The sequence below is a fragment of the Nyctereutes procyonoides genome, unplaced genomic scaffold (assembly GCF_905146905.1).
Source record: "Nyctereutes procyonoides isolate TBG_1078 unplaced genomic scaffold, NYPRO_anot_genome, whole genome shotgun sequence".
Lineage (NCBI taxonomy): Eukaryota > Metazoa > Chordata > Mammalia > Carnivora > Canidae > Nyctereutes > Nyctereutes procyonoides.
The window spans coordinates 44253771-44274833 of NW_026575126.1; the positions used below are offsets into that span (position 1 = coordinate 44253771).

At 53.3% G+C, this 21063-nt stretch overlaps 1 protein-coding gene across 2 annotated transcripts; it reads left to right on the forward strand.

Annotated features, from left to right (window-relative positions):
• The first annotated feature begins 931 nt into the window (after positions 1 to 931).
• METTL22 (methyltransferase 22, Kin17 lysine) lies at positions 932 to 20819 on the forward strand. 2 transcript variants are annotated; one of them, XM_055341070.1, is made up of 11 exons: positions 932 to 996; positions 5832 to 5997; positions 7252 to 7605; positions 11339 to 11379; positions 11469 to 11613; positions 14458 to 14529; positions 15921 to 15974; positions 16816 to 16896; positions 17147 to 17249; positions 18893 to 19061; positions 20708 to 20819. In XM_055341070.1, the coding sequence occupies exons 2-11, from the start codon at positions 5892 to 5894 to the stop codon at positions 20741 to 20743; spliced, it is 1161 nt and encodes a 386-aa protein (XP_055197045.1). In that variant the 5' UTR covers positions 932 to 996; positions 5832 to 5891; the 3' UTR covers positions 20744 to 20819. The 2 variants fall into 2 exon arrangements, with proteins under 2 accessions (XP_055197045.1, XP_055197046.1); XM_055341071.1 differs by lacking the exon at positions 18893 to 19061.
• The last annotated feature ends 244 nt before the right edge of the window (positions 20820 to 21063 follow it).

Below are 21063 nucleotides of genomic sequence, written 5' to 3' on the forward strand. Positions count from 1 at the left end.
TTTGCAACAGCCAAGATCCGGAAGCAGCCCAAGGGTCCATCGACTGATGAATGGGTAGAGATGTGGCATAGACATAAAGTGGAATATCACACAGCCAGAGAAAAGAATGAAATCTTGCCATTTGCAATGACACGGATGGAGCTACAGAGTGTGATGCCGAGTGAAATTAAGTCAGAGAAAGATAAATACCCTATGATCTCACTCATGGGCAGCATTTCAGAAACAAAACACACGAGCGAAGAAAAAGCAGAGAGACAAGCCCAGAAACAGACTGTTAACGATAGAGAACAAACCGATGGCTACCAGAGGGGAGGTGGGGGGAGGAGGAGGATGAGAGAGTACACTTACGATGACGAGAAAATAAAAATAAATTTTTAAAAAATAAAAATTAAAGCTTCTCCTCCCCCAAAAATAAATCACATGCAAGTACAGTTGCCATTTCCTGGGTGCTCGCAGCATGCCAAGGATGATGCTAACTGCTTTCCGAGCATTATTGTGTTTCCCCTTTCCGATTCAGAGAAGCCCAGCATGGGTTGCAGATGTGAACCAGCAGCTTTTTCTCTCCCCAATGCATTCAAAACCTAGTGGGGGAGACGGGTAAACAGGTCTTGACAACCAGAGTCACAGGTGCTCTGATGGAGAGAGCTGGAGGAGGGGGAATCCAGGAAGGCTTCCTGGAAGAGGTGACCCCAAAGTAGCCTAGCCCCTGGCCCATAGCCTACAGTAGGATCCTCGTGGCCCGACATGCAGGTCAGTCTGTGCCAGGCCTTGTGAATAGCGAAAGGCACAAAGCTCTAGGGACCCAGGTCCTAGGGCTGCAGGTCAACGGAGGGTACCCGGCCCCGCCCCCCGCGCGGCTCCGGCAGGTGGGCGTGGCCACGGCGCGGCGGCGGCGGAGGGGGCGTGGCCGCGCCTGCGCAGACCGCCTACAATGGCGGCCGCCTGAGCCCGGCGGGGAGAGGCCTCGGCTGGACTCCCTCCTGCAGCCCGCGGCGGGTAAGCTCCCGGGACAGGCAGCGGGATGGGGACGGTGCAGGGAGCCTCCTGGCCGCGGCCTGGCCCTGACGCCAGCCCCCACTCGGCCTCGCTGTCCCCTGCCGACCCGGGCCGGTGGGAGACGGGGCCGCGCCGCCTTGCAGGTTTCCGTCCGGGGGTCCAGGCCGCCCCCGGTCGCGGCCCAAGACGGGAGGGCGAGGCCGGAGAGGGACTGCCCTGTGGGCGGCACTGAGGGAGGCGGCGAGACGGGAAGGGGTCCCTGCAGCCCCCGACTCCGGGCGCCGAGTCTGCGCAGGGCTCCCGCGCCCCGGGCCGCCGTCCCTCGGGCGCCCCGACCTCCCCTCGCACCTGCCCCGCCTTAGCCCCGCCCCGCGGCAGCACCTCCCCGCCTTAGCCCCGCCCCGCGACAGCACCTGCCCCGCTTTAGCCCCGCCCCGCGGCAGCACCTGCCCGCCTTAGCCCCGCCCCGCGGCTGCACCTGCCCCGCCTTAGCCCCGCCCCGCGGCAGCACCTGCCCGCCTTAGCCCCGCCCCGCGGCTGCACCTCCCCGCCTTAGCCCCGCCCCGCGGCTGCACCTCCCCGCCTTAGCCCCGCCCCGCGGCAGCACCTGCCCCGCCTTAGCCCCGCCCCGCGGCAGCACCTGCCCCGCCTTAGCCCCGCCCCGCGGCAGCACCTCCCCGCCTTAGCCCCGCCCCGCGGCAGCACCTCCCCGCCTTAGCCCCGCCCCGCGGCAGCACCTGCCCGCCTTAGCCCCGCCCCGCGGCTGCACCTCCCCGCCTTAGCCCCGCCCCGCGGCTGCACCTCCCCGCCTTAGCCCCGCCCCGCGGCAGCCCGTCGCAGAAGTGCTCCCAGGGCCCGGTTGGTGAATGCGTGAGTTGACTGACACCTGGCAAAGGGAAAGCCTGGGAGGCCCGGAGGTCTTCTAATCCACAAATAGGAGACCCTGACTGGGGGGCCCGAGGGGAGAAAGGATGAGCCTGGCCCCCGACAGCCTTGGAGAGGCCAGCTGCTGCGGGATGAGCCTCAGCCCCAGGGAGGCCCATCTGCAGGCTGGGTGTCCATTCCCCCCCTCTCCAGGGAGGCGCCCGGACAGAAGCCGTCCAACTGTAGCATTCCCAGAGACTCTGAGTCAGCTGTTCCTAAGTAGAAACACTGGCTCTTGCCTTTTTCCATCCTCCAGCACACTCTCCAATAGTAATTACTTTTTTTTTTATTTTTGTTTATTCATGAGAGACACAGAGAAAGGCAGAGACACAAGCAGAGGGAGATGCAGACTCCACGCAGGGAGCCAGATGTGGGACTCGATCCCGGGACTCCAGGATCATGCCCTGGGCCAAAGGCAGGAGCCCAACCGCTAAGCCACCCAGGGATCCCTAGTAATTACTATTGCTGCAACGATTGACACTTACTGTCGTTACTTGTTGGCCGTTTAACTCTGTCCTGAACCCTAAAACAGATGGTCTCATTTAATCTTCACACAGGCAGGGGGCGGAGGGGGGCAGGTAGGTACAAGACACTACTGTTCCCAGATAACTGGTCCTAGGAGAAGCCCTCTAAAGGGTTCCTACTTCCTGGTTCTCAGTCGTAGGGTACATTTCCGGGAAGCCCGGGTAGTTTGAATTTTAAAACTAAAAATTCAACCAGACATGAAGAATTTGAGTTTGATTTTTTTTTTGTCTATGTTTAAGAAGAGTTAATGTCGAATTATAATATTATGCTCCTTCGTGGGATGTGATTTTTCCAACGAAATTGCACTATAGCAAGGAACAGCAAGCGTCCTTTGGTTGTGTTTGACTTTCAGAGCGTCGTCACAGAGGATCTTTTTTTTTTTTTTCTTCTTCCAAAACTGTATGTGGAAGTCCTCAGGATATCTTTCAGCCCTGGGAGAGCCACATCTACCTTTGAGACATTTATTCCTGTCTTTGGATCCAGCCTAACTGCTCCAGACCACACTGGTTGAGGGCTTTTGCCTGAGGAAGGAGCATTTCTCCTCCATCACTTTCACTGGCACTGTGAAATCCTACATCATTTTACTAGATTCACAGCATCACTTCTTTTTTTTTTTTAAAGATTTTATTTTTTTTATTTATTTTTATTTTTTTTAATAAATTAATTTTTATTGGTGTTCTAGTTTACCAACATACAGAATAACACCCAGTGCTCATCTCGTCAAACATCCCCCTCAGTGCCCGCCACCCATTCACCCCCACCCCCCGCCTTCCTCCCCTTCCACCACCCCTAGTTCGTTTCCCAGAGTTAGAAGTCTTTATGTTCTGTCTCCCTTTCTGATATTTCCCACACATTTCTTCTCCCTTCCCTTATATTCCCTTTCACTATTATTCATATTCCCCAAATGAATGAGAACATACCCTGTTTGTCCTTCTCCGATTGACTTACTTCACTCAGCATAATACCCTCCAGTTCCATCCACGTTGAAGCAAATGGTGGGTATTTGTCGTTTCTAATGGCTGAGTAATATTCCATTGTATACATAAACCACATCTTCTTCATCCATTCATCTTTCGATGGGCACCGAGGCTCCTTCCACAGTTTGGCTATTGTGGACATGGCTGCTAGAAACATCGGGGTGCGGGTGTCCCGGCGTTTCATTGCATCTGAAACTTTGGGGTAAATCCCTAACAGTGCAATTGCTGGGTCGTAGGGCAGGTCTATTTTTAACTCTTTGAGGAACCTCCACACAGTTTTCCAGAGTGGCTGCACCAGTTCACATTCCCACCAACAGTGTAAGAGGGTTCCCTTTTCTCCGCATCCTCTCCAACATTTGTTGTTTCCTGCCTTGTTAATTTTCCCCATTCTCACTGGTGTGAGGTGGTATCTCATTGTGGTTTTGATTTGTATTTCCCTGATGGCAAGTGACACAGCATCACTTCTCAACCCACTTACTTTGTGCCGGCTTCTGGTGTCAAGTGAGAAAGCCAGCATGGAGGCTGATTTAACAAGGGATCAGCTTTTCCACAAAAATTTTTTGTGGGGGGACACCTTTGGCTTCCCCATGGCACATCCTTAAAGGTAGGAACTCTAATTAGGTGCACTCAGACTGTGAGGACAGCCCAGGTTATCGTAATCCCACTTTCCAATTGAAGAAATACAGGTCCGAGAGGTTTCGTGCCATGCCTAGGACACACGGCTAGTGCATGCACCTACCCAGGTAGGAACAGCTCCTGTAGAAGGTCAGGGGCTAGCAGCAGGTTTGGGCCAAGCGTGCCTGAAACCAGCCCAAGACAAGGAGTTAACAACTGCTGTGGGGCCATAGACTCTGCTCAGTTCTTTATGCCCTGGGCACCCTGCAAGGTGAGAATATACCCTAGAGGTGAAGAAACAGGTCTAGAGAGGTGAAGTGATGTCCCCCAGGTCACATGGCGACAATTCAGAGACGGGTTTACACCCACTCCGCCAGCATCCCAGCCCATGGCTGCGTGTCGTTGCCGTGCAGTGAGGCAGACGTTTGTTTGCAAAGGGAGCCTTCCTGTTTTGACCCCTTTGCCTCAGAGGTAGTTTCCGCAGCCATTGTTGGCTGTGTCACCTGCATAATCTCTCACATCTGTACCTCACTGGTACAGTGATTCCCTTGGCTGCTTTATCTTCGAATCTCCGCTCGGTGGCTCACTCTTTCTAATTTAAAAAGAATGCTTTAGGGGCACCTGGGTGGCTAAGTCGGTTGGGTGTCTGCCTTCAGCTTGGGTCATGGTTCCAGGGTCCCGGGATCAGTTCCATGTCAGGCTCCCTGCTTGGCATGGAGTCTACTTCTCCTTCTCCCTCTGCTGCTCCCCCTGCTTGTGCTCGCTCGCTCTCCCCCCCCCCCCCGTCAAATAAATAAGTAAAATCTTATTAAAAAAAAAAAAGAATGCTTTAGAGCAACAAGGGTATTTGGGCAGTTGATGTCAACTTCTAGAATTTAAAAAAAAAATCTAAAGGAGAAATAACTAAATGCAAAGCACAAATTGTGATTGAATACTGTTTTAGGAAAAGCCAGCTATAAAAACATGAGAAATGGAGAAAGTTGGTGGCTATGGACAGAGTTGGGGTTTTAAATGGTACAAAGAAATCTTAGGTTATCTTAGGTCTGCTACTGATCTTGTGGTTATATGACAGCATGTCTTAAGAGAAAGACAGTATGGGGCACCTGGGCTCAGTCGGTTTAGCGTCTGCCTCCAGCTCAGGTCATGATCTGGGAGTTACAGGATGGAGTCCTGCATCGGGCTCCCTGCTCGGTAGGAGTCTGCTTCTCTCTCTGCCCCTCTCCTCACTCATGCTCTCTCTCTCATTCTCTCTGTCTCTCTCAAATAAATAAACAAAATATTTAAAAATGGAGAGAGAAACTGTAGAGAAATTTAGAGATAAAATGTGGTGTCTAGAATTTCCTTTTGGTTCAAGGGAGCAAAAACCCAGGTAGACAGATCAATTGACCCCATATGACAAGGTGTTGATGACCACTGGATCTAAGCAGTGGGTATATAACAGTTTATTATGTTATGCCCTCAACTTTCTTGTCTCTTTGAAAATTGTCAAATGCAAAAAGTAGGAAAAAATCAAAAGTGAAGGAAAACTATATCAGTATAAATGGAAATTTGGATCCTTTGCCATAAATAAAAGACTCCTGTGAAACTGAACACACTGTAAACAGAATAACACAATTCTAGCTGGATTCTTTTCCCTTGCAAAGCCTCCGAGACTTTCTCCTTTAGGAAAAATTGAGAGAATCAGAAAAGGGAAGCATCTTCCCCCAGAGAAAGTTATTTACTACCGGGTTGGGGAGTATTTACACTGCTCCCCTTTGGGACATGCTGTCCTGAGGACTTGATCTTGCCTTCCAGGTGCTGCTGTCCCATGATTAACGTGGAGCCCGGCCATGGTAGCTGGCCCCTACCCCAGCCATGGACGAGGTCACATTCAGAAGTGACACTGTGCTCTCAGATGTCCACCTCTACACCCCAAACCACAGGCACCTCATGGTGCGGCTGAATGGCATGGGGCAGCCCGGTAAGGTCCTGCAAGTGTGCAGAGGGGCCCAGCACCCTGTGGATCTGTTTTGTTTTCTACTTTCTCATACTCTTCTTTGAGGGGAAAAGATTAGCAAGTTTACATTGTTCAGCTGCTACTCTTGTTGGGTTGAGTAAACACCTGTGCTTTCCTGAGCACCTACTCTGTGCAGGATGCGGGGAAGTGGGTGGCAGTGGTGGGCAAGACCTGCTGGGAGTGAGAAGGGAACAAGCCAAGCCCTGCCCTTGGGGAGCCTGTTGCCCAGTTTGGGCTCCTCTTGCCCCACCCCAATTCAGGCCCCTCTGTCACTTGGCTGGATGCCTCCAGCTCCTCCCACCAGGGCTCCCTGGCTCTGCTCTGCACACCTTCCCCCTACTCATCTCCCCAGCATCCAAGGGGATCTTTTAGAAATGTGACTCACATCAGCGCCCTGATTGAGACCCTCCGGTGTCTCCCTCTTGCTATTAGAATAAAATTGGACTCTTCACCCTGGCCTGTGAGCCCAGGCTGACCCAGTGTGTTCACACTTGCCTTTCTGTGCTCTGTTCTGTTCCTCACACACTGCATGCACTTCTTCCCTTCCAGCCCTGACTCCACATGTCTCCTCACACGGGCCCTCCCCGGCCACCCTCCCCAGTTTTGACACCCTGTTTCCACTTGTGATGTGATTAATACTCCTCTTTCCCTCATGTCCCAGTCTGGGCCCTGAATTCAGGAGCCTGGGATTTCATGGATGGATCATTGCCCAGCCTGGGTCAGATAGCCAGGGGAGAGGGGGACTGCAGCCCAGGTCTATCCCCTCGATCCCTTGCACCCCCGCCTCCAGCCCACCTGTCTGGAACACATACTTGTCCCAGTAACTTTCCAGCCACAGATGGGGCAGGCGGCATGGTGTCCTTGTCCTGTCCTCTGGGCTGGGTCTGTGTCTTACCTTGGCCGTGTCAGAAGCCGTGTGGCCTCATCAGCTCCTTTCATCCCCCCAAGCCTCTGTGTCCACGTTCTTAGGGTGGAGCTGGCACCAGTGTCTTCATAGCGCAGGAAGGGTTAGGGTGATGGAGGCCGAGCACTTTCTCTATAGATGCTCATCAAATGCTAGCTGCTCTCGGTGAGTGGCCCCAGCTTCTCGGCTGAGTCAAATGGGCTTTTTCTGTGGGCATTACTATGCCTGGCCTTCAGAACTCTGTCCCGGTGGAGATCCGGATTTTCTGCAGGGAGGAGACAGCCCGGATATATCGTGTTCGTCTTGCCTTTCAGTTTTCCTGTCCCAGTTCAAGCTTCTGTGGAACCGAGACTCTCAGACAGACTCAGGGGCGGAGGGCGGCAGTCATGGCACGGTTCCTGCCGAGGACACGCCCCCACATGGGTTGGGCAGTGCCAAGCCCCCTCTGGGGAGTGGCTGCAGGATTGACACTGGCCAGGAGGGTGTGGGAGCTCAGCTGGACGAGGACGGGGATTTGGACGTCAAGAGGAGACCCCGGGCTGCTACGGACCCCGAACCAGCAGGGCTTCCAAGAGACAAGGTACATCCCACGATTCTAACGCAGGAGGAAGATGACCCCCTGGCAGACGAAGCACAAGATAGCAGCCCCCACGATATCATCAGAATAGGTAAGTACAGGCAGGCTGTGTTCTAGGCCATTCCATTGGGTGTGGTGCAGAACTCACTCCAGAACCCTACTCTGTGTCTTTCATGGATTACCTCTCCTCCTCACGGCCTTTCCAGGGATGAGCGTCCCCATTTCACAGAGGCAGGAGCTGCAGCTCAGAGAGGTTGAGGAACATGCCCCAGGTCATGCAGCCAGTCAGTGGCAGAGTGGCGATTTGCACCCCGGTTTGCCTGACACCGCAGCCTATGTTTGTATGTCACGTGATCAGACCATTGGAACGTTCTGTCCTGGGGCGGGGAGGTGGAGGGGGTATGATGACTCTTTTCACTCTCAGCCTTCACTGGATTAGCTTCGCTGAGCAGGGAATAGCAGACTTGGGTATTCTATACCGAGGGCTTGGCATCTAGTGTGTGTGTGTGTGTTCGGCGTCCTGGGAATTTACCTTCCTGACCTTCCTGCAGGCTGAGAACAAAGTCCCACAGCAGAGGGCCAGGGTATGGCCAGGTTCCTGGCCTGTCCCTATCACAGACCTCGTGCTGAGGCCCTTCCTTCAGCATGCTGTCACTCCTGCCGGGCCTGAGGGAGCCGAGGGGCAATTAAATGCTCAAGCTCCAGGGATAACCCCGGTTGTGCCATCCCCGCTGGAAGGTGTGATGTGAGGGACCAGATCTTGGACTCTGGCGCCCTGCAGAGCTGGGCTTCATCCCACTCCACCCCTCACGAGCCAGGTGACCTTTGACCCACAGAGCCTGTCTTGTGTTTGCACCCATAAACTGGGGTACAGAATACTGCCCTCTGGTGATCATTCGGTAAATAACGCCCAGTATGTGCCTGTACCGGGCCTGGTACAGAGCCGACCCCAAGCAGATGTCTGTCTCCTGACCACCGTTTTCCTCTGACCCCACAGACCAGGCCATTGTTTTCAGGTTATGGACCCATCTAAGGAGCCGATTAAAAAACACACGGAGGGGAGGGGCACCTGGGTGGCTCAGCCGGTTGAGTGTCTGACCCTGGATCTCAGCTCAGGTCTTGGGTGAGTTCAAGCCCCATGTTAGGCATGGAGTCTGCTGTAAGAAAACAAAACCCAGAGGGGAGGAGGATGTTTTTTTCCAGATCATTTGAGAGAATTGTCAAAAACCCTATAAAGGTTTTCCATGGACCTTCTAGGAATCCATAGATCCAAGGATCAAAATAAATTATGATCATTTCCTGGAGAAAAGACAAACTGAGACCCAAACAGAAGAGAAAGAGGCAGGGCTGGAACTCAGATTCTGAGTCCTGTGCCTCTTCCCTTGACTCAGTGAATTGGGTAAGTCCCTTAATCACTCAGGACTCAGTTTCCTTGTCTGTAAAATAGGTATAACTACTTCCAGTTATAAAGAACAAAGAGATGGCTCCCATAGAGCTTTAGCACAGTGCCCGGCACATAGTAGCTATTCAGTCAGTGTGATCTGCTGTCAGCTTTAGTCCCTGGGGTCTGCTCTAAGTGAGGAGACAAGATACTGACTGAGAGAGAGTGGGGTCCCTGCAGGTCCAAAGACCCTATCCTGATGGGAGCAGGATACAGACCAGACTCTTAAACAATCTTCCTCACCCGGTTTGCTAAGCCTGGTCTCTCACGGGTATAATCCTGAGGCTGGGAGGAGGCCCACCCAAGGGATGGTGCATGGTGGGGTGCAGAGACTGGGGAAGGGGCGGGCTGGGGCAGCCGACACTGAGGGTCTGGAGCAGGGCTGGAGATGCAAGGACCCTGGGGAAGCCTCTTCACTGCCTGCTCTCTGCTGCAGGAGCCTTCACCACGACAGGCAGGTCCTCCCCACCCCCAGTGCTCCCTGGACACCCTTTCAGGTCCCACTCTACGCCTGCCACTTCCCAGCTCTGCCCACAGGCCACCTGCACCACCTCCATCAGCCTCATTTCCTCACCTGTGAGGTAACACTCAAGCCTGTTTCACTGGTGGTTTTGAGGATTAAATGACAGGTTATTCACAGAGCATTTGGCATGGTGCTCCGCTCAGAGAAAAAGTGCTTTCCCTATAACTTCTACAAATGCCTCAGCTTCAGTATCTGTATCTGTAAGTCGAAGCGGTGGTAGCTATTTCACAGGGCTGCTGTGACCCATCAGGTACAGCCTGCCTGGCCCCAGGCCTGGCTGGGGGACATCTCTCCACTAAGTGTTTAGTGAGTGAACTCTGTTGTTGGTGGACATGTTTTTATTCCACTTTCAAACCAGGTAGACAGGTACGTGTTGGGCTTTAGGAACCTGAAATCCTGAAGGGAGTGTATTGTACTAAAAGTGACCTCTTCCCAGCTACCAATATCCAGTCCAGCCAAGATGCTGGTGGACAATGCCTCAGTCATCTTCTATTTAAGGATCAGATTTTAAGTCTCCATGCAGGGCAGAAATCTTGGGTCAGATTTATCATGGAGAAGCCTGCAGAGCAGGGGCCCAGGTCCCCAGGAAGACTGTAGGTGGGTTTCTCCCCTCTAACCTGGGGACAGATGGCTACTGCTTCCGTTGAACACCAGACAGACAGGTTTCCTTCTGTTCTGGACCCCACTCAGCTTTATTTTTAAAGATTTTATTTATTTATTCATAGACACAGAGAGAGAGGCAGAGACACAGGCAGAGGGAGAGGGAGAAGCAGGCTCCATGCAGGGAGCCCAGTGTGGGACTCCATCCCAGGTCTCCAGGATCATACCCCAGGCTGCAGGCGGCACCAAACCGCTGCACCACTGGGGCTGCCCCCCACTCAGCTTTAAACAGGACTCTGTGAGATGCTGGTATTTGAGAGCTCAAACAGGACTCTGTGAGATGCTGGTATTTGAGAGCTCAAACAGGACTCTGTGAGATGCTGGTATTTGAGAGCTCAGGGGTCCAAAAACAAGGGCATGCAGGCTGCCCCCCTCTCCTCGTAGGGCAGACCCTCACAGACAGAGTGTGCACAGCACCACCTGTGCTGCTTCTGACCCTGCAGTTCTCCTCTGCCCTCGGCCCCTTCTCCTATATGTCACAAGGACGTGGTCTGATCTGGGCAACTCTGACAAGGACACGAAGCTACCCAACCGTGCACGTGTTGGGCATGTTTTAATTTGATAGCCATCGCCGTCTTGCTTAAAAATACCAGGCTAATTCTTCTTTAACAGCAAGGATGTTTGCCACGTTCCTTTTTCTGTTTGGTCTCATATTTCTGTTCTCTCCCCTGCCCCCCACACCACCATCAGATTTTGTCTTAATACATTTTGTGCTTGAGAATGCTTCTTACCATAGTTCACCTAAGAAAGGACATAAATTCCAGCTTACTTTGCTAACATCTGGTGTGGTTCTAAGCAGAAGAAATACTTGGAATGCACTGTGAGTCTTGTCAGCATAGAGCCGACCCAGACAGCACAAATACGCTGGGACTGTAGTGCCCAGTCATGGGACATAGTAGGGTGGAGGGTGGGGTGTGTGTGTTTGGCTGGATTGGGCCAGGACATGCAGTGACCCTGGTCTTCGGGCTGTGGGGCAGAGCTTCCCTGTTATCCAGGCGAGCCTCCGTGCCTGGCCTGGGAGTGCTGCTCACACACTGTACTCTCTGTTGCACGGCCCGTGTTCCTGCCTCCCTGCAGAACGCCCAAGGCCAGCACTCATCAGGCCATGTTTGCAGATGGCCATGCACCTCGTCTGTCTTGTGTCCTATCTGTCCCCATTTTCATGGTGGCCCTTTCTCTTTTGGTTTCCATCCTGTCCAGAGCACACCATGGCCACCCCCCTGGAAGATGTTGGCAAGCAGGTGGGTAGGTCCTGTCCACTTCCTGTGGCCCCAAAGGGTCTCCTCAGAGCCTCACGTCGGCTGTCATTCCTTGTCCATCTCGCCCCCAGGTGTGGCGGGGTGCCCTGCTCCTGGCAGACTACATCTTGTTCCAACGGGACCTCTTCCAAGGACGCACCGTGCTGGAGCTCGGGGCGGGCACGGGGCTGGCCAGCATCATCGCGGCCACCGTGGCACGTACCGTTTACTGTACAGGTAGGCTGCCATCCCAGGCTAAGGGGAGCAGTCCCTTCACAGGGCGTGTCCTGACTGTGTCAGAAAGTGAGGGGGAACAGCTGGAAATTGGGCCTTGGGTGTGGTTGATTTTGCCATCCCATTCCGCTGGTTCTCTCCTGTGTTGTTTTCTCAATAACAGCAGGATGGCCCAGCGCGCCCGCAGGTACAGGAGCACTTACACGGCAGGAGACATCGCTGTCCTGCTGACACCACCTCTCACACCCCGTGAAAGCACGGGTGGCTCAGAAAACCAGGATGGATACGCCTTTTATAGGCTTGAAAACAGGCTTACATTTTCTTCCCAGTTATAGACATCGTTTTAATTTGATAGCCATCACCTACTTTATTTTTTTTTTTTTTAAGATTTTATTTGAGAGAGAGAAAGAGTGGGAGAGAGCATGAGCGGGCGAGGAGAGGGGGAAGCAGGCTCCCGCTGAGCTGGGAGCCCAATGTGGGACTTGATCTCAGGACCCCACAATCATGACCTAAGCTGAAGGCAGTCGCTTAACTGAGACACCCAGGCGCCCCAAGAAATTGTGCCTGCTCTTAGTGGAAACTTGTAGGATGGGAAATCAAATTGACTCATACTTTTACAATCCCCAGATTTGTTCAGCAGTATGCAATTTATTCAGCACCCACTCTATGCCAAGCACAGTCCTAGATGCAAGAGATCCAGGAGTGAATAACAGAGTCGCTGTCCCCCAGGAGCTTTAGAACCATTACTTTCACTGTTTGTGTATGGTTTTTAATCATTTTTCCTCTTTTTCTTTGAGTATGTATACTCCCAAATAGTAGCTGAAATCAGATCGTGTATTCATTGCTGTATGTTGCCAAAAACGTGGAAAAACATTTCTTTGAGAGCATTTTTCAGAGTCATCAGAAATTTTTTATAAGTATGACTTTTAATGACCAGGTACTATCTCATCTCTTTGTTTAACCATTTTCCTGTGTTTGGGCATTTTTGGTTGTTCCCATGTGCTTTGGAGTTTTTGTTTTTCTTTTTGCAACGTTGTCAGGTGCACCATTGTGCGATGATCCTCAGACTAGGTGTGAAGCAGTTGTGACCCTTTTTAAGCTTTTGATACATATTGCCAAGTGATTTCTTTCTCAGTTTTTTATTTTGAAACAGTACTAGGCACACATAGAAACTGCTAAAATGGTACAGAAAGTGCCATAGACCCCTCCTCTCCTCCCCTCAGTAATGGCATCTCATGTACCATAGTTCACTGATGAAACCAGCAATTTGATGTGGGCACAGTGCTTCCAACTACACCCCACTGGCCCATGCGCTTTTTCAACTTTTTCCTAAAGAGTGTACCAGTTTGTAAGAGGTAGGATCTCATCAGGTAAGTGTCCCTGCACTTTAAATCTTCAGTGTCTGCTAGGCAGAAAGGGGACATCTGCTGCTCTGGTTTGCACTTCCTTGATTCCTAGTTCCCATCCCCATGGCACACGTCTTTTGCTTCTGAGACAGGAAAGGGAAGCTAGGGATCACCTATGATGCCGGCACACTTTCCAGATACTCCGCATTAGCCACTGGCCAGGAGTGTACAGGGCAGGCCCCCGGTTCCACTTCATGCCAAGGTTCACGTAAATTGTCAACAAGTACTTCCCAGAGTCATATTATCATGCAACACCCAAGAGCTTTACCCTGTGCCTGGTGCCCAACAGCAGCACAGAATCAAATTGTCTTATCTTTGAGAGGGAGGTTTCCTGGCACAAAGAAGGGAGCTTGGATCTAGATGGCACATTATTGTTAGCAAAGCCTTGTACGTGCTTCAGTGCCCACTCATAACTTCACAGTGACCCCGGGCAGTAGCCGGGGCACCTGTCCCCATCCATTGTCCAGATGAGCAGACTAAGTAAGAGTAAGGTCAGGTGGCTGGCCCCAGGTCGTACACACAGCTGCTCACACTATGGGTAGGCAGGGCCCCCGTGGTTCAGACTGTTTTCCATGAAGCATAGGGAGGGGCCAGCAAAGGGATAATTTGGGGGCAGCTCCAGGGCTCTGGTCTCCCACTGCCACTTGGCCAGAGGTGCTCCTTTCTTGTATGTTTTATGTGTTAGAATCCCACAGATCTGTTTGGACAAAAACTCCCATAAAGACTTACAAGCTACTGTCAAGCACACACCACCAATATTCTTTCCCCAGTGGCCCCAGGAAAGGAATAGGTGTGTCCCTTTGGTGAGCAGGGAACTCCGCCCCCAGTCAGGCTCTGCAGGTTCCCTGGAATGGAGAGTCCTCAGGGGGTGGTGGGATGGCGTCGGGGCGTCCACAGCTCTAGTGGGCCAGCCAGATGTCACTTACACAACGTTCTGTACCTGCCACACATACATTCTCCTAAGTGAAAATCAGATTTTGGTAAAATGCCCACAACCCACACTTCATCAGGGATGCAGTATACAGAGTCTCGGCTCTGCTGAAATGAAGGGAAGCACCAGCTCATCAGAGCAGCAGTGGCTCAGGAGACACAGATGGCTGAGACAGCGAATCATGCTCCCAAGAGCACATCCCCAGCCTGCAGGAACCTGCTGTGTATCTCCATGAATCACATCCAGACACCGCACCTGATGACACACTCTCAGAACTGGAGCTCTCACCACTTCCCTCTGGACTGCACAGAGTCCTTCCCCACCAGCACCATCATCTCTTAAGGGAAAGATCCTTAGAAAGGGCCTTAAGGTGAACATACTTAATTTTGGCTGTCAGCACATGGGGAAACTTAACTTTCCATTTTGCACCCTTCTGCTGTCAGGCTGTCGAACCTGGAGAGGAGTGTGGTGATGGCTGGTGTTTCATGGAGTGCCCTTCTGTTATTTCAGATGTCGGCGCAGATCTCTTGGCCATGTGCCAGCGAAACATTGCCCTCAATGGCCACCTGACTGCTGCTGCAGGTGAGGCCCAGCAGCCCTTCTGCCTGGGTGAGAGGGGTCTGTGTTTGGCAGGTAGGACACTGAGAGCTGGGGTGTGCCCACTGCCCTGACACCCCCATGAATGGAGGGAGCACGGTCCTGGCTTCACAGAGCTTTGTATCCGATGACTCTGTCCTCGAGCCATCACCTCCTCCCCCATGCCCACTGTTTCGTCCTGCTTCAGGTCTCCCTCCCAGACAGCACAGCAGCCCCCGCCCAATCTCTCAGCTCCTTGTCTGATCCAGCCAGGCTGTCCTCCCTGTAGCATCTACAGTGACCTTTTGAAAATGTGAGCCAGACCCTCTACTCCCCACAGAAAATCTTCAGGGGTGTAGTCCAGTCTCTCCCTCTGGCTCCCAAATCTCCTAGTCTGACCCCTGCCTGCTTTTCCTTTTCTCTTGACAGCCTTATTGTCCAGCCCTGTGTCCAGTGATCCGAGCACTCGTTTCACGTGCTCTTCCCTCTGCCCAGACCGTTCCCCCACCCCCCATCTTCCTGATTGTTGGATTTCTGCACCACTCGCAGAAATGAGTTGATGTGATAGATGCCGGCAGCCGCTCCTCACCGGACTTCTGTCCAGAGCATCTCCAAGCAGCTTGGGGGACACCTTCCCACTCAGCTCAGGTCACTCCAGCCCATGGGCTGCGGACCCTTCAGAGGTCTCCCGTTGCAGTCTGAGTGGACTCCAAACTCCTCTGCCAGTCCCATAGCCTGTGGGGGCCTGGCCCTGCCATCTATCACCTCTGCCTCACAGGACCCCTCTGTTCCTGCCGCTCCAGCCTGTCTGAGGGCCGCAAGGTCTCCTGTTGCTTCCTCATCACACCCAGACCTCCAGACCTCCAGACGAGGTCACGGGTCTCTACCAGAGCCTCATTTCATCTTGAACCATTGCATTTTGACGTTTGTGTGACTGGTTGATACGTATCTGGCAGCCCACTAGGCCACACGCTCCATGGGGCAGGGGTCTGTGTGTGTGACGCCCTGTCACATTTCCTGAATGCCTGTCAACAAGAGCTGGAGGGGAGGAGCACACAGGACTCAGCCGCCCTTGGAAGCCTCCCCTGACACCCCAGTCTGACACCAGAGCTCCTGTCTCCTGTGCCCCTGGCACATCCCCTCAACCACACCCTGACCACACTGCCTTGTCGGTGCATGCTGACCAGCCGCTGCTGGGCCCCAGAGACAGGGACGCACCCCAGAAACCTCTGTACTCCCTGTGTTCCGTGCCAGACCTGATACCTGGCACTCAGAAATGCTGAAGGAAAGGAGGGATGTAGAGAGGACGTTGGTGGAGAGGTGGAGGGATTTTGGCACAGAATGGGAAGCGTCACCCTTTTCCCTGTTTTGAGTTCTGCTTGTTTTTGCTTTTGCAGGCAGTGTAGTTAAGGTCAAAGAACTGGACTGGCTCCAAGATGACCTGTGCACAGGTGCGTACCTCCCTGTCCCCCTGTCACACCTTGAGGCCGTCAGCCCTGTGTCCTGGGCTGAGCAGAGGGTCCTGGCTGGTGCCGCAGTCCCTCAGTACACAGCCACTCCGCTCTCTTGGCTGATGGGTGACAGCTGCTGGCAGCCTCCACCTACTGTGTCACTCAGACTCGCAGTGTCCCTGTACTGTAGGCCCAGTAGTCCCTGAGTTACAGGTGAGGCCTGACACACTGGGTTAAACACCTGCCCAGGCCTGGGAGGCAGCCTCCTAACACAGCGCTGTGTCTTCTGTCCATGGCAAGAAGTCCTCCATGTGGCTTCAGGTCCGATTGAGGGGGAGAGTTTTCTGAATTTATTATTCACTGTTTTGGACCTGCATGCTCGCTCACTGTTTAGGACCTGCATGCTCACTCACTCCTTGTATAAAAACTTCTTTTCCTGTCAGATGGCAGGCGAGGAAAATCATGACTCATTGACTATCCGTCATCTGCCACGCGCTTAGCCCCGTAGGCCCTCTGACTCCCCAGCAGTCCTTGAGGGCAGCGTTACTACACCCATTCCGGTGCAGAATGAAACCCAGAGAGGTAAAGCACCTTTCTCAGGGCCACACACCAAGTTTGTGGGGGCAGCAGTGCCTGCCCCTCAGCGGCGGAGGCAGATCCCTGGTCCCACGTAGGCAGCTGTGGCCTGAGGCTGGGGTGCTAAGATTCAGACCTACCTGGCAATGCCTGCCATTCCAAGCTACCCCCAGCTCTGTTTCCTTTCCTGGAGCTTCTTTATTCAGCCTCAGAGCTGGCCTGCAGAGAAAGGAACGTGCCTAAAATGGCCTTTCTTCTTTCACAGACCCGGAGGTCCCCTTCAGCTGGTCTCAGGAGGACGTCTCCGACCTGTACAGCCACACCACCATCCTGCTCGCGGCCGAAGGTAGGACATCCTGGTCACAGCAGCGCCAGTATGGTGGGGCGTCAGCACACTGAGCCCTCCCCTGAGCCCTCTCCAGTCTCCCAGGCGCCCCCTGCACCCACTTGCAGTTTTCAGCCCAAGAGCTTTCCAGTCTGAGCGTGGCTGTCGCTGCATGTTCCTGGAGACCCAGTGCAGGGCCCGAGGGTCCTCTGAAGGACACATGCCCCCTAATGGTTACATTTTCCCCTCGTGCCCATTCTTTTCCCCACAGTGTTTTATGACGATGACCTCACCGACGCTCTGTTTAAAACACTCTCCCGCCTCGCTCACAAACTGAAAAACGCCTGCACAGCCATTCTGTCTGTGGAGAAGAGGTGAGCTCCGCACCCCCAAGAGCCAAACTCCCCCTTCTGGGTGCGTTCCATCAGCGTCGTCCTGTCACTCACTGAGCATGTGCCATGTGCCCTCCGTGCCGCCCCTCACACATGGCCTCCCGCCACCTGCCGGCCAGCCCTGTGCCTGGGTGCTGCCATCCCATCATCACTGGTGGAGAGAGGAGGGCTGAGGGGCAGCAGGGAACCTGGCACAGCTGCTCTGTGAGTGGATGAGCGCCCAGAGCCAGGACACTTGGCCACGGCACTGTCGAGGGCCTCTCTGAATGTCCCATCTGGACGCCGCCTGTATCCTCAGGGCCCCAGGCCTGTCTGTCTTCTTCTGATGCAGACAGAGCTCCCCCGGGACACGTGCACTTGAACATCCTGAAGCATTAGGGCTCCCATTGAGGGAGTGTCAGTTTTGTGGTAGACATAGTGCTACACCATTTTCTCCAGTTCTTATGCTAGGGCACAGCTTTTCTGAAGGCACTTTGGAATAAGTAGCAAAAGCCATAAAACTGGGGCACTTGGCTGGCTCAGGCAGTAGAGCATGTCACTCCTGATCTTGGGGTTGTGAGTTCAGCCCCACATTGGGTATAGAGATTACTTAAAATCTTAAAAAAAAAAAAAAAGTTATGAAGCCGACGATACTCACCCAGCATCCAGCATCTCGAAATCTGCCCCATTGGAAGCACTCATATCTGTGTGTGCACCGTCCTGGTGTGGTCATCAAAATGTTATTCATCCCGGTAATGTCAAGGAGCTTCTTCAAGGCACAGGTGACCAAGGGCAGCACACGGACCTCACTTGGATGCTGATTTTATAGACAAAGGGAAGCCTCGAGAGCGTCAGGAAATGTTGGGCCCTGACTGGATATTGGAATGTTAAAGAATTATCCTTGAATTTGTTTTAAGTGAAACAGAAGCAGAAAAGGGCTTATCTTTTCGGGATACATGTGGCTGTACTTCCAGAGGAAACACCATAATGGCTGGCGTTAGCTTTTTAATAATCGGGTCTGGACGTGTGGGGAGGCAGGGCCCACAGCGGCCCGGAGCTGGCAGTGGTTGACGCCGGGACAGTTCATCACACTGTTGGAAATCTCTTGTAGTGAGAGACCTTGGAAAGAAAAAGGAAAGAGGCAAAGAATCTGAATTTCAGGTCAAACCATGTTGCAGGTTCGGGTGTAGAAGTGGCCGTGTGGCCAGGCTGGGAGGACCGGTCCTGAAGCTCCCCAACCACCGCCTCCCAGGACCCTTCTCCGCTGCTGCTCTCAGGCCCTGCCCTTTGTTCATTCATCCCCTGCATGGTTGTGGGCACCCTGTGTGCAGATTCTGTGCCGGAGGAAGCTGGGGAGGCCAGCAGGCAGTGCTCTGCCTCCACCTTCTGCTCTGCTTTGTAGCTCAGGGCAGGGCCTGTCTTTCAGGCAGTGGTATCTGCGGCACCTGACTTTGCCTTTCTGAGCCTTGGTGTCTGTGTCTGTAAAATGGAAGCGCCTACTGTGTCCCCTCCCAGGCTTTCTAGATTCAGGAAGGAAGTGCACCCAGTACTCAGTACACAGCTGCTCCGTGCAAACCCACTGGAGGGCAGTGAGGTCAGGGAGGCAGCAGGAGGGCAAGGTGTGTGTGTCGGCTGCTTATTTGCAGGCTGAACTTCACACTCAGACACCTGGACGTCACGTGCGAAGCCTATGACCACTTCCGCTCGTGGCTGCAGCGCCTGGAGAGGCTTGCAGATGGCCGGCTGCGCTTTGTGGTGGAGCCGGTGGAGGCCTCCTTCCCACAGCGCCTTGTGTATGAGCGCATCCAGCAGCTGGTAGGTGCAGCCCCCTCTACACGCGGGCCACTGTGGCTGTGCATGACGCTGCTGACCCCAGGGTCCTCCAGATGTGGGCCCCACACCCTGGTGCTGTTGGGCAGAGGATCAGCTGGCAGCCAAAGGCTGTGGTGGGGTCTCCCCACTTAGGGGTCTTCCACCTTAGGGGTCACCGTGTCTGCAGGTGGGCCTGCAGTTGTCACCTTGGACTTCACAGCACATTCTATCTCTCTGAGCGATTCAGGCCCCAGAGGAAGCAGGGCTGAGCCCAGGAGGTGGTTGGTGACCCAGGAAGTCTGGATGAGGGGCACTTGGTGGGGTTCTTGATGCAGAAGCTGCAGTGCTAGAGGCCACATCTTCACTGTGGGAGGTACCCTGGCCTCGCAGACTGGGCAGGCTTGTCAGGTGACCAGTGGCCCCTCTGACCGGGCACAGGGTGCCATCAAACTAGGCCTCGGAGTAATCATCCTGGTAATGGTCCTCGGGCCAGGTCCCAGGCCAAGCTTCTCCCTCCCCTGCCTCAGTGGATGCCAGACAACGGGAAGTCACCCTGCCAGGCAACAGCAGAGCTGGGGCTTAATCTTACAGCCACGTCACTTCCTATTAGAATTTTTAAACCCAGCTCATGGGGAAAATCTGATAAATCAAAATTACCCTTGAGAATCCCTTATAGGGGGATCCCTAGGTGGCTCAGTGGTTTAGCGCCTGCCTTTGGCCCAGGGCGCGATCCTGGAGTCCCGGGATCGAGTCCCACGTCGGGCTCCCGGCATGGAGCCTGCTTCTCCCTCCTCCTGTGTCTCTGCCTCTCTCTCTCTCTCTCTCTCTCTCTCTCTCTCTGTCTGTCTATCGTGAATAAATAAATAAATATCTTTTTAAAAAAGTCACTAAAAAATACTAAAAAAAAAAAGAAAGAAAGAAAGAAAATCCCTTATAATTACCAGGAGCTGCAAGTCCCAAGGTCTGGAATGCCTGGCTCCTGTTCCCTTTGCCTCTCAGCTGTGACCACCCCTTCCCTGGGTCTATGGAAACCAGTCCTAGATCTGAGGAGAGGGGAGGGCCGGGGTGGCCAAGGGCTGTCCCTCTCACGTTCCCCGTCATGTTCCCCAAACAAGCACAGCACTGAATTTGTGTGGTTGCCATGCATGAGGAGCAACCTTCTGTTCATGGCTATGCCGCCCCTGGACTGCCTCCCTGTGGATGGCAAACAGTCTACTCCTGCCAGCGAGGACTCAGGTTTCCACTAAGAACTTGGTGTGTTTTTGTACCTCCTCCACCTGCCGTGTCGAGAGGAGCAGCACATGGCCAGGAAAATCAGCTCCTCATAAAATGCAGAAGTCATAGGAAGTGACACCTAAGATCTCCCCAAATGGAAAAATTGTGATTCGCTGCCATTCTTCTGGTCCATTCTTGATGCATCTTGGGTTGATGCCAGCTTTAACTCCCATAAATCCAGCTTCTCTCCCAGAGTGAGGCAGAAAGAACGGCCCAGAGCAGCAATCAGAAGCAGCTCCCCACTCCTGCGTGAGCTTGCATGCTGCCCATGGTTCACGTGTGGTTTGACTCTTCTCCTTTGCTAATTACTTCCCTCTGACGTAGTGAGGTCTCCTTCGCAAACCTCAGGAATCTGCTTTCTCTGTTTGCTGCAGGAACTCTGGAAGATCTTTGTGGAACCGGTAATGTGACCCATCATCGCATCCACAGGCATGGCTTCTCGACTGTTCTCAGAATATGTTTCTAATAAAATTGAAAGCTCACGAAGTAATGTGTTTGAGGTCGTATCATTTTAGAAATGGGGCAAATGTAGTGTATATGCCCCAGGACTGTCTTCTGGAGTCAGTTGCTACCTCCCAACAGCAGCCAGAGCATGTTCTTGTTTTCGGCTGGAATTCCAGTCCAGTTAGTTGCATGTTTTCTGTGCTGCATGTTCCAAGATACCTCAAGAGTGGAGACCGTGTCCGGCAGGTGTTCTCAGCTTGATTCCACTAGAGTCGATTACTTCAAG

Bases quoted from the DNA above. Each gene is read 5' to 3' on its own strand.
- METTL22 (XM_055341070.1), top strand. From the start codon at position 5,892: ATGGACGAGGTCACATTCAGAAGTGACACTGTGCTCTCAGATGTCCAC. The intron at 7,606-11,338 runs GTAAGTACAGGC...CATCCTGTCCAG, and splicing joins CCACGATATCATCAGAATAG to AGCACACCATGGCCACCCCC. The intron at 15,975-16,815 runs GTGCGTACCTCC...CTTCTTTCACAG, and splicing joins CCAAGATGACCTGTGCACAG to ACCCGGAGGTCCCCTTCAGC.